We start from the raw sequence: 12,318 nt of genomic DNA on the forward strand, positions 1-12,318 counted from the left end.
TTCAACTTTTTGCATTGCGTTTAGCGTTCATAGTACAAGACTGTCTGCCGTCTCGCTTCAATCTGCCAGGGCTGTCAAACGAGCGGCGCGGCGGCGCGGGCAGAGTAGACAGAATTATAGAGCATTTATAGAGTATACCGACTAAGGGCCGGGACACAAAAACACGGCACGACGTCGTACGGCGTCGTACGGTGCCGTACGGCGCTGTGTCGGACGCGCGTCGTAAAAAACCACGGCACGGCGCCGTACGGCGTCGTACGACGTCGTGCCGTAGAAACCCATCTAGAAGTTCAAGACGAGTTTCTATGGCACGACGTCGTACGACGCCGTACGGCGCCGTGCCGTGGTTTTTTTCGACGCGCGTCCGACACGGCGCCGTACGACGCCGTACGACGTCGTGCCGTGTTTTTGTGTCCCGGCCCTTAGAAAAATTGTTGAAATTTTTAAATTTGACGTATTATGACGAAAATCGTCGCTAGGGTTGTTAACTTGTTACCTACGAATTTAAAACTATGACATATTCGTTGGACGTGTTCCTCTTTGGTCGTACTGTTGTTTGTGTTTTGGCACATGTGATTAAAATTGTCAGAATCCAATTTTGAAATCTTTATTTTAAATATTTAAAAATAAATTATATCAGCCAGCGCGAGGCACATTCCGTTCATAATCCTAGTGAAACCCGACGAATTTGACAGATATTGAAACCTGTCCGTCTCTTTGCAGTCGAACTACTGGTCGTTATGTCTATTGTGGCGGGGGCCGGGTACCAATAGGCCGGGCGCGCACTTGCGGCCGAGCCGCAGCGGCCAGGCCGCGGCGGCCATCGAGATATACCTTAGTATGCAACCGCCATAGAACATTATAGTGATGTCATATCAAACTTATGTGGGACAGTTAATAAAATCTTTATAATGACGACCTCTGTGGCTCAGTGGTGAGCGCGTCGGTAGCTCAAGCCGGGGGTCGCGGGTTCGAATCCCGCCGACGGAACAAAAAGTTTTCAATGTTCCCGGGTCTGGATGTGTATTAAATATGTGTATGATATAATAAAAATCTTAAATATATGTATAGTATAAAAGTATTAAATATATTTCCGTTGTCTGGTACCTGTAATACAAGTGCTTTAGGTACTTAGCACGGGGCCAGACTGACATGGTGTGAAGCGTCCATAGATATTATTATTATTATTATTATTATTATTATAATCGGGGACACATTTGGTTTAATTAGCCAAACTCGAAGTCTGAAACCCCCACAACATTGTAATCGGAATAAATTGAAATTAAATAAAATATTCTGTCGTTCCAGGAGCTGATGTCAAAGCGACGAAGACGTTCAGGTAGCAGCAGCCGGCGGGCCGCGGCGTGCGACCCCGCCCCCCGCGCTCCCGCCCCCGCCCCCCGCACATGAGCACATGGCGGCGCGCGCGCTGCTGCTGCTGGCGGCGCTGTGCGGCGCGCGCGGCGCCGGCCCCGGGCCCCCCCCACATGCCGCGCCAGCGCTGAGCTTCGACCTGCCGCTCTACAACGTCTCCATTCCCGAGAATAGCGCGCCGCGGACGTACGCGGTGCAGTCGCCTGCCGCGCCACCACTCGGCGTGCGCCTGCCCGCGCCCGCCGCACGCGTTCGCTTCCGCATCCGGCACGGCGACAAGGACAAGTTCTTCAAGGCCGAGGAGCGCGTCGTCGGCGACTTCTGCTTCCTGCAGATCCGCACGCGCACGGGCCAGGCCGACGTGCTCAACCGGGAGCGGCGCGACTCCTACCGCCTGGAGGTGCGCGCGACGGCGCAGCTGGCAGGCGGCGCGCAGCTGGAGGCCGACGCCGTCGTCGCCGTCGAGGTCACCGACGAGAACGACCTCAGCCCGCTGTTCTACCCGACCGAGTACGACGTGACGGTCCCGGAGGATGCCGCGCTGCACTCGAGCGTCGCGCGGGTCTTCGCGGAGGACGCCGACCTCGGCATCAACGGCGAGATATACTACAGCCTCGCCGAGCCGACGGACCGCTTCGCCGTGCACGTGACGAGCGGCGTGGTGACCTTGACGCGCGTGCTGTCCGCGCTGGAGAGTACTAGGCACGTCGTCACGGTGCTGGCGCACGACCGCGCCTCGCTCATCGCGCGCGGGGACGACGCACCCGCCGCGCGCGCCACGCTCGTGGTCCGCGTCGCGCGGGCCAACCTGCACGCCCCGGAGATCGCGGTGCGCCACCTGCCGCTCCCGATGGGGAACTCAACGGGCGACATCTACGCCATCGTCGCCGTGACCGACCGGGACGCCGGCGAGCACGGCCGCATCGCCGACCTGGACATCGTCGACGGAGACCCGGACGGCCATTTCCGCGTCCGGAAGTCGGCCCAGGCGGGGGAGTACGACGTCCTGGTGCACGCGCTGCTGGACCGTGGGGGCGCGCCGCGCGTTTACAACCTGACCCTGCGCGCGACGGACGCCGGCACGCCACCGCGCTCCTCCTACGCGACGCTGCCCGTGACGCTGCTCAACACCGACGACGACGCCCCAGTCTTTAGCCGCGAGATCTACGAGGCGAGCCTGTCGGAGACCGCGCCGCCGAACACGCCGGTCATTCGCCTCAAAGTGACGGAGCGCGACGGTGGCGCCGCGCGAGTCTACATCGAGATAGTCGGGGGCAACGAGGGCGGGGAGTTCGCGGTGAACCCCGACACCGGCGTGCTGTACACCGCTGTCCGGCTCGATGCCGAGGACAAGGCCCTGTACACCCTCACCGTGTCCGCCATAGACCAGGGCGACGCCGGCACTAGGAAGCAGTCCTCGGCAAAGGTGAAGATAGCGGTTCTGGACGCCAACGACAACGACCCCGTGTTCGAGGACGGGGACATGGAGGTGGCGCTGGCCGAGAACGGGGCATCGGGCGCCGAGGTGGCTCGCGTGCTGGCGCGCGACGCGGACTCCGGCGAGAACGCGTACATATCGTACAGCATCGCCAACCTGCAGCCGGTGCCCTTCGACGTGGATCACTTCTCCGGCGTCGTTCGAACAACGCGCCTCCTGGACTACGAGAGCATGCGGCGGGAGTACGTGCTGCAGATCCGGGCGAGCGACTGGGGGCTGCCGTACCGCCGCCAGGCCGAGATGCGGCTGACGGTGCGCCTCGAGGACGTCAACGACAACCGACCTCAGTTCGAGCGCGTCGACTGCGTCGGCTACGTGCCGCGGGGCTCGGCGATCGGCTCCGAGATAGTGACCCTGTCGGCCATCGACTTCGACTCCGGCGACGTGGTCTCGTACCGCGTGATCGGCGGAAACGAGGACAACTGTTTTTCGCTCGATTCCACCACCGGGGTTTTGATTCTCTCGTGCGACCTCGCGGACGTCCGGGCGGAGACGCGAATCCTGAACGTGACAGCGACCGACGGAACGCACTTCGCCGACGCGGCCACGCTCACCCTCCACCTGGTAAGCGGCGCCGGCCGCGCGGAGGCCGGCGCGCTCGAGTGCCGCGACACCGGCGTCGCCCGGCGCCTCACGGAGACGCTGGCCGCGGCGGAGCGGAGCAACGCCCCCGTCGACTTCGCCGAGGACTTCCCCCCGGCGCCGTCCCGTTACGGGGAGAACCTCCACTACCCGGAGTTCGTGGACTTTCCGGTGGAAGTGAAAGTGAACGAGTCGGTCGCGCTCGGCACCTCACTGGTGCACCTCCACGCGAGCGACCGCGACCTGGGCTACAACGGGCTACTCGTGTACGCCATATCCGGCGGCGACGCCGACTCCGCCTTCCGCATCGACCCCGACACGGGTGAGCTGAAGGTGATCGGCTACCTCGACCGCGAGCGCGAGAGCGAGTACTACCTGAACGTGACCGCGTACGACCTGGGTGCTCCGCAGCGCTCGGCGTCGCGCCTGCTGCCCGTCACCGTGCTCGACGTCAACGACAACCCGCCGCGCTTCGAAAGGACGCTCGCCAGCTTCCGCGTCACCGAGAACGCCATCAACGGCACCGCCATCTTCCGCGCCAACGCCACGGACCCCGACGGCGGCGCGTTCGGGCGCGTGTCGTACGCGCTGCTCGGCGGCGAGGGCGACTTCTGCGTGGACCGCGATGGCGTGGTGGCGGTGTGCGCGGCGCTGGACCGCGAGCGGCGCGCGCTGTACGAGCTGACGGTGCGCGCGACGGACGGCGGCGGGCTGAGCGCCGAGGCGGTGGTGCGCGTCGCCGTTGACGACGTCAACGACGTGGCGCCGCGGTTTGCGCTGGCGGCGTACAGCGCGCGCGTGCGGGAGGACGTGCCGCGCGGCACCGTGGTGGCTGTGTTGGAGGCGTTCGACCCGGACCTGGGCGCCGGCGGCCGCGTCTCCTACAGCCTGCCCGACCAGCCGCCCGACGACGCCGCCTTCACCGTCGATCCCACCTCGGGCACGCTGCGCACCGCCCGCCGCCTCGACTACGAGGAGCGCCAGGTGAGACGCACCAGGGTAAAGTTTTTGAGAATTTAATGCTTTTCGAAAAGTCAGTAAAAACTAAAAATGGGACCTCATTTACCCCTCCCCTCGGGTTATGTTGTGGTTCTCCTCACCGAGACCTGGTTAAATGACTCCATTTATGTCCATGAAGTATTGGATACCAGATAGACAATTTTTAGGCGCGACCGAAGTTCTTCCTCTTCTTTAAAAGATGAAGAAGGCGGTGTTTTAATAGCGGTATCTAAGAAACTTGAGCCTGTTAGAAAAATAAAATGGGAATATGCAAACGAAGACCTTTGGATAGTCATAAAACTAAAACAGGGTAATTCTACCATCTCACTTTGTATATGTAACTTGTACTTTCCTCCACCGATTACACATAACCGTCTCGAAGACCTCGTTAATCATATTATTATGACAAATATAATTCAACATAAAACACCATAAAATTCAATTCTGCTTCTTGTTGGTGACTATAATCTACCCAATTTACAATGGCGACATGATACCGATGCAAATTCCCTGGTCCCAGTAGATTGCTCAAGTAATTTAGTAAATATATTTACAGATGATCTATCTCTCAATGACCTCTATAACGTCAATTCCATTAAAAATCAAAATGGGCGCATATTGGACCCGGTTTTAACTAATTGTAACAAGATACTTACAGTATCCAAGTGCAGCACATCGCTTGTTAGTGAAGACCTTCATCATCCGGCATTAAATATACACCTTAAACTGCATACCCATAAAACACCGAAAATAAAGAAGTTTTCATCACTAAACTTTTCTAAGGCAGATTATGGAAAAATAAAGGAAGAGCTAGAAGCGATAAATTGGGACGAACATTTTATCGCAGATCAAACTGTCGACGAAACCGTCGATATATTCTATGCCATACTGGGTGAAATTATAACACAAAATACCCCTAAATCCCTTAGTGATAGATATAAATATCCCTTTTGGTTTAGCAGGACCCTGAATAAAAACACTAAATGAAAAAAAAATGCACAAAAAGTTTAAAAAATATTCAAATCCAAGAGATTTTGTGGTCAACGACACGTTACGTCACAAATCTAAAACCTTGTTACAAGAATGCATTAATAGTTTGTCTGAATCTAAATAAATAATTTTAAAAAATCCACAATATTTTTGGTCATTCGTTAAATCAGTGAGGTCAAATAAGGGTCAAAGAGTTCCGAGATTCTATACGAGAGGTACCTACTACAATAATAAATCAGCTCAAGGAACCCAAAATATAACCTATCTTTTTGCGGAGTATTTTCAGTCGGTTTTCCCTACAAACAAACAGTTATCAAAGCCTAATAACAGATAAAATTTATGACAACTCACAATCTCTTGGATCATGTTTCATTCCAAAATCGGATATTCTCACTTCCCTTAAAACAATTAATACCAATATAACAAAAGGCCAGTAAGACGCGTTTCAGTGTAATCTGGTTCTGGAACTGTAACCAGTGGTTCTCCGATCAAAAAATGAGGGCGTCAAAGGCATTGGATCACCTGCATTCTCACTCAAAAAATAAATTGGATATAAAACTTAAGCAACTTCCACCAGGGTCAAAAACCGTTGTCAATTCTTCAAAGGTAAGTGTTGCTAGTACTCTCTCTCTCTCTCTGACGTGCGATTCACTAGGCAAAATTATTTCCCATTGAAAGAAAAATAACATTGGGTAATATGGCCGCCCACCCTGAACACTCCGTTTCAATGAAAATGGATGATAGGGTGTGCAGTTGGTTTTTTTTCGTAACACGTTTTTTTGATTATCGAATACTTTATCCATTTCTTTGACTAGTATTACTTTTGTTTCAGGTTTCCGATTTTAAGAATACTCTCAGGATTCACTCAAGTTTGGAAGTCTCAGCTACACAAAATCTTCTTTAGGATAAATTGCCAGCACCGTGGTTGATCTCGCTTCTATGTCAGTGCTGACATCTATTTTCTTACAGGAAATATCACTCACTTGCATTATCTCTGAACCATACCACCACAAATCGTGCTCTCTCAGTTCTCTGACCGAACGTACCTCTTGTTCTTGAGACACGGACCGTGGGTTTTGATCTGTGGCAATGTAAATCCAGTGGTCGTAGTCTGGTCAAAATTTCGGAAACCTCTTTATTCTCGAATGTGGTCCAACAACTCGGTTCTCCTCTAAGCCAAGCTAAAGCTAGAGTTGAATTGGACCAGGCAAATCTCCTCTAGTATCTTCAGAATTTCTGAATACATACTTCAAATAACAACTTTGCTTCAAGCACGGCTGCACTCAACTCGAAATTTGGAATAGTAATTAGCTTTTAGTAGTAAATAGGTTTAGCTGTGACGATATATATACTTAAGTATTACCACTTTACCTCTTAGACTTTGGATACAAGGCTGTAGCATATGCCACCTGAGACACATCAGTGAGAACGTGCAACTCTACGGGATTGTCTTTCGTGATCAACATTCATTGAGGTAAGCACTTCCTTAAACTCATCTCTATTAAATTTGCTTCTTAAGAACTGTTTAGATCTCTTTATTTCGACATCCTTGGATTTATCACACAAACACTGTGGATCAGGATCTCGAAATGGTAATCTCACAACATGTCTGCCTTTAGTAGTTCTTGCAACAGCTAGTCTCATCTATTTCTTCACATCTCTTTTTTTTTCTTTACATAATTTCCTTTCCTTTATGTCTGGATCTCTCTCGATATCTCGAAATTGTTTCAGCATACTATCGTCTTTTATTTTCAGCTAAAGGTAAGTGATCGAGATCTGGGCAGTTCAGGATGCAAGCTTTGGAAGATGGAAGAAGTGATGTTAATGAATTTAAAACAAATGCATTAATCGATAAAGAAAAATTATAATTATGAAGTGACTCTATCTCAAAATTAACAATGCTCTTAGATACAGGGTGCAATTAAACCTACTTGCCAAATTTTTTTTGGGGCTTAGGTATCATAAGTTGAGTCCATTAAACCAAACAAAATAGGGTGTTAATTTTTTTACAATAACATATTTTATCCCAAAAAAAATTGATTTACAATGGTCACTTTATAAGTTCATAATCCAGTCGGAAGACCGGTTATGCGTAGGGGTAATGCGGAGGTGACGCGCGGGGTGGGAGACGGGAGGCCCGCCGGTCGCCGGCGACCGTTTAGTAGTTATGTAGCTAACACGTAATTATTTTGTTTGTCACAGCCCCCGGCCCCCGCGCTTTAATTAGTGTATGTTACAATGTACCCTAACCACGATCGAGTGTTATGAAATGTGGAGGCATAGGTGGAGGTGCTACATTTTTTTGAGTGGCGAAAGTTTACGCGGAACCCAGAGACTGTACGAGCAAGAAAGCCTTCCTCGTCTTCGTAACAGCTGATAGATGATTCTCGAATGCAGCAGCTGTAGCTGAATCTGAATCGCGAGACAATCGAAGACTCTGATTATGGGCAGTTCGTACTTCGCAACACCTACACATGCCTAGCAAGCCTCGAAGACATGCCTCTGACGAGGTTAAAAGTGACAAAGTTGTGATTAACAAACTTTTAAAGTCTTATAGACAATGTGCAAAACGCGCTAGACTCTGCTTAGAGCAAAACGGATTGCAGTTTGGACTATGTTAAGTGTAGACAAGATGGAAGTAAATAAGATTTAGAGCTTAGATGAATGATTGGTCTCGCGCGCGCGCTCGACTAGATACCGCGCTGTATAGAAAACACAGATTCCCGAATGCGGCACCTCAATATTGTAGTGTGTGTAAAACAATGCACAAATATTGTTGTGTGCGTAGATAATCGGGTTGCCAGATACGTGACTGGTGCCCAATCAATGGGGAAAAATTAGTTGCTGTGGTCTTGTAATTTATTATTATTGTATAGTAAGTGTGATAGTAAGTATAGTAAGTGCTGATTTTTCAATTACCAGATAAACTTTACCATTGGAATAAAGTCCATTCGAAAAGAATGCGATAAAATAACAACGTTGTTTAGGTCAACGAAATATAATGGGTACAATATTGATGAGAAAACAATACAAAAACAATGGTAGGAAGTTTAACGAAAGTTAAGAATGGGTCATAAAAAAGCAAATTTTAAATTTGTTTTCTCATTTGTTACTGTATTGTGTACTTACATAAAATATAAACTGTATTTAAGATTTTTATTATAATATGATACTCATAATTTATTTTTATTAATACACATTCATGATCCAGGAACTTTGAAAACTTTTTGTTCCGTTGGCGGGATTCGAACCAGCTACCCTAGCTAGAGATTTTAAAGCGCTCATCCATTCAGCCACTATGTATATATAAAAAAATAAGATATAATAAATAAATAAATAAAAATCACAATCTCAGAAAAATTTGGGAATTTTTAGTTTATGGTAATTGGCAACACTGAACATCAAGCGGTACTCCGATCCGAATTTTCAGGTTTATATTATTTTTCTGTGTTTATGACGATTTATATAATATTTACTGATGGTATGTGATGCCAGTACCTTTCTTGTTTCTTGTAGTGTTATTATTGCATAGTCTCACTACGCAAACTGGCATTTTGCTACGGACGTAACTTAAAATTTCGAAAATTATCGACACATCTACCTCACCCGAAGCTTGCGGCGCGACTGGCGCGGTTACGCCGTATCAGGCGTATGATTGCCGCATTTTTCAAGTACTCCGACGGTATCTAGTAGTAGCGCGAGCGCGAGACCAATCATTTATCTAAGATTTAGAGGTGGGTTGTTTTGATTTTTAATTAGTTGTACTGTGTACATAAGTTGATTGAATTTTATAAATACGCCTAAATGCAAAGGATGTGGTTTAGATTTATTATAAATTTCTAATTGATGTGTATCAATTAATTTTATTCTAAACATACCTGTCTACGTCCTTTACATTTGACGGTCCTAAGTAGTTAATAAGATTTAGAGGTGGGTTCTTTTGATTTTTAATTAGTTGTACTGTGTATATAAGTTAATTGAATTTTATAAATACGCCTAAATGCAAAGGATGTGGTTTAGATTTATTATAAATTTCTAAAGTGCTTATTTTTCGTAATTAAAAAGTTGTAATTTTCCATTCTTTGGATGTGTATCAAATTATTTTATTCTAAACATACCTGTCTAAGTTTACATTTGACGGTCCTAAGTCCGTCAAAGTATGAAGGGAAAATTCGCAACTTTTGATAATAACAAGAATGCAGTGACGGATTAGCCCTTAATCAAATTAAGCAATTGCCTAGGGCATCACGTCTGAGGGGGCACCAGAGAAGTAAAGGTTCAAAGACCGATTCTAGTTGAGATACGGATAGGGGGGCCCACAGGCATGGACTGCTTAGGGCATCAAGTAGTCTTAATTCGTCACTGCAAGAATGTCAATGGAAGGGCGGGGCGGAGCCGGGCCGCGCATATTGTGTCCATAATTAGTGGTGTTTGGTAGGATAAGTTTCGGAGGCTATTTCTCAAAATTTTAGTACTGAGTGATTATAAAAGAAGAAATACGTGTATTTTTATTTTTAACAAGGATCAATATATCCAAATTTGGCAGTTCACATCGAGATTCGAGAGGGCCAAACACTAATGTTATGTATTAAATTCATTCCCTTTTTATGTTATCTGTAAAGTGTCTGGCAGGTTTTGTGAACCTTAAATAAAAAATTATTATTTTTAACAAAAAATTGAACCCGACTTCTAAGGTAAAAACAATATTCTTAAAATGACCTAAAAAGTAGGAAATAATTCTTATTATTGATTAGTGCCTTTTTCAAAATTCGACTAAATCTCAATGAATTCTGTAGTCTGTACTCAATTTTCATTCGTTTGAAGTCGGTACCAGCCCAGAACCGAGATACTTGACATAGAACTTAGCCAGTACCGACTTTAAAAGAATAAAAATTTAGTACATAATTCGTTGAGACTTAGTTGAATTTTGAATAAAACCGGCCAAGTGCGAGTTGGACTCGCCCATGAAGGGTTCCGCAGCAGCAATAAGGTTTATTTTTATGAAATTAAAAGGTTTTTGATTTATTTTTATATCTCAGTTGATTTAATGAAAGTTAATTTAAGGTTTACCATTTAAGACGTATATAAAGAAACTAATTGCTAGATCTCGTTCAAACTAATTTTCGTTGGTAGTTTTTATAGTAATGTACATCATATATTTTTCTAGACTTATCATGCCCTTACTTTAAAAGTTAGAGACCCGGGGGGACACACATTTTGTTGTTGTACCTATGGGGACCCCTAAAATTTTTAATACATATTTAGATAAGTATTAAGTACCTCTTCGTTTATGGTGGTAATATTTAAATATTCATGTATCTCAGAGTTTGTTATGAACCAAAGGGCATTGGCTATTGTTTTCAGACATTTATTCTGAAAACGTTGTAACATGGCCAGATTACTTTTGCTTGCGGTGCCCCACAGTTGGATACCGTATGTCCATATTGGCTTGATGATAGCTTTGTATACAAGAAGTTTATTGTCTAATGTCAGAGGTGATTGTCGTCCAATAAGCCAGTACAATTTTTTAAACTCCAGATCTGCCTGTTGCCTCTTTGTTTTAATATGTTTAGCCCAGGTTAGTCTTTTATCAATGCGCATCCCTATTCGCAGTGTATTAAAGTGATTTGCACAGATTTATTAACACTTGGCTTAATCCTCCACTTGTCTATTTTGTTTAGGTGTTCCTGCAGTTTTTGTGATGCTATGGTCGAATTTTCATCACTAGCAAGGCAGGCTGTGTCATCAGCATATGTTGCTGTGACTACATTTCTGCTACTCGGCAAGTCTGCTGTAAAAATAGAATACAGTATTGGGCTGAGGACCGAGCCCTGAGTGGTACGGAGTCCTTGATATCAAACAGTTTTGATACTTCGTCATCAAATTTAACTTAGAATTTTCTGTCTTCAAGATAGGATTTGAGAAACATATAGTAAGAGTTAGGTAACTTGTTTTTTATTTTGAATAGAAGGCCTTTGGACTCTATCAAAAGCTTGTTGTTTATCAATGAATACAGCAGCACAGTACTCTTTTTTGTCCAAGACTGTCTTATGTTTCTTACTACACGATGGACTTGCTCTACTGTTGAGTGATGCTGTCTAAACCCAAATTGGTGGTCAGGAATTATATTTTCTTCATCCAAAATTGGTTTAAGCCTTCTAATTAAAAGCTTTTTAAATAGCTTTGAAGTAACTGGCAGCAAGCTTATTGGTCGATAGGAGCTAGGATCAGTAGGTGGTTTTCCTGGCTTAGGTAGCATGGTAATATGTGATATTTTCCATAATAATTTTGGAAATTAATTCAATCTTATTAATATAGCATTGAAAAGTATTGTTAAGAATACTACTGCTTTTCTTGGTAAATTTTTTAATACTTCACCCGTTATCATGTAAAATCCAGGGGCTTTTCTTCTTCCTTTTCGTCTTCTAAGTCATTTTATTTCGGCTGCCAATTCTTTGGGAGTTACAGGTTTGATTGGTAATGACAACAGCTGTTGGTCACTATTTAAATACATTGTTTACTTCTTCCTCAAACTTAAAAAATTGTAGGATGTACCACATCCAACGTTCTTAACCGGTTTTTCCAATGTGTAAAATGTCGGTAGTACCACATACGACATTTTTAATCGGTTTTATAAATGGTTAAATTGTCGGTAGTGCCACTTCCGACATTCTTATGTGGATTTATAAATTGGTAAAATGTCGGTAGTACTAAATCATAATCATTTCATTTACTTTTCTTATTGATTAAATGGCGCTTGCAGTTTGTACCATATCTGTCGTTGCTTACCGACTTTTAAGAAATTTCAGAAGGCTTTAAAATAGGTAATTTTTGTGCGAAAATTAGGTTTTTGTTGGCACATGTCATACATAATG

General features: G+C 45.8%; 1 protein-coding gene across 1 annotated transcript in view; it reads left to right on the forward strand.

Annotated features, from left to right (window-relative positions):
• The first annotated feature begins 1,414 nt into the window (after positions 1-1,414).
• LOC121729114 (fat-like cadherin-related tumor suppressor homolog) overlaps positions 1,415-12,318 on the forward strand; it is an 80,873-nt gene continuing 69,969 nt past the window's right edge. The window contains exon 1 of the mRNA XM_042117500.1: positions 1,415-4,438. Within this exon, the coding sequence (XP_041973434.1) occupies positions 1,415-4,438 (3,024 nt within the window). The remainder of the gene's footprint in view (positions 4,439-12,318) is intronic.

This window comes from Aricia agestis, chromosome 7 (genome assembly GCF_905147365.1).
Source record: "Aricia agestis chromosome 7, ilAriAges1.1, whole genome shotgun sequence".
NCBI lineage: Eukaryota > Metazoa > Arthropoda > Insecta > Lepidoptera > Lycaenidae > Aricia > Aricia agestis.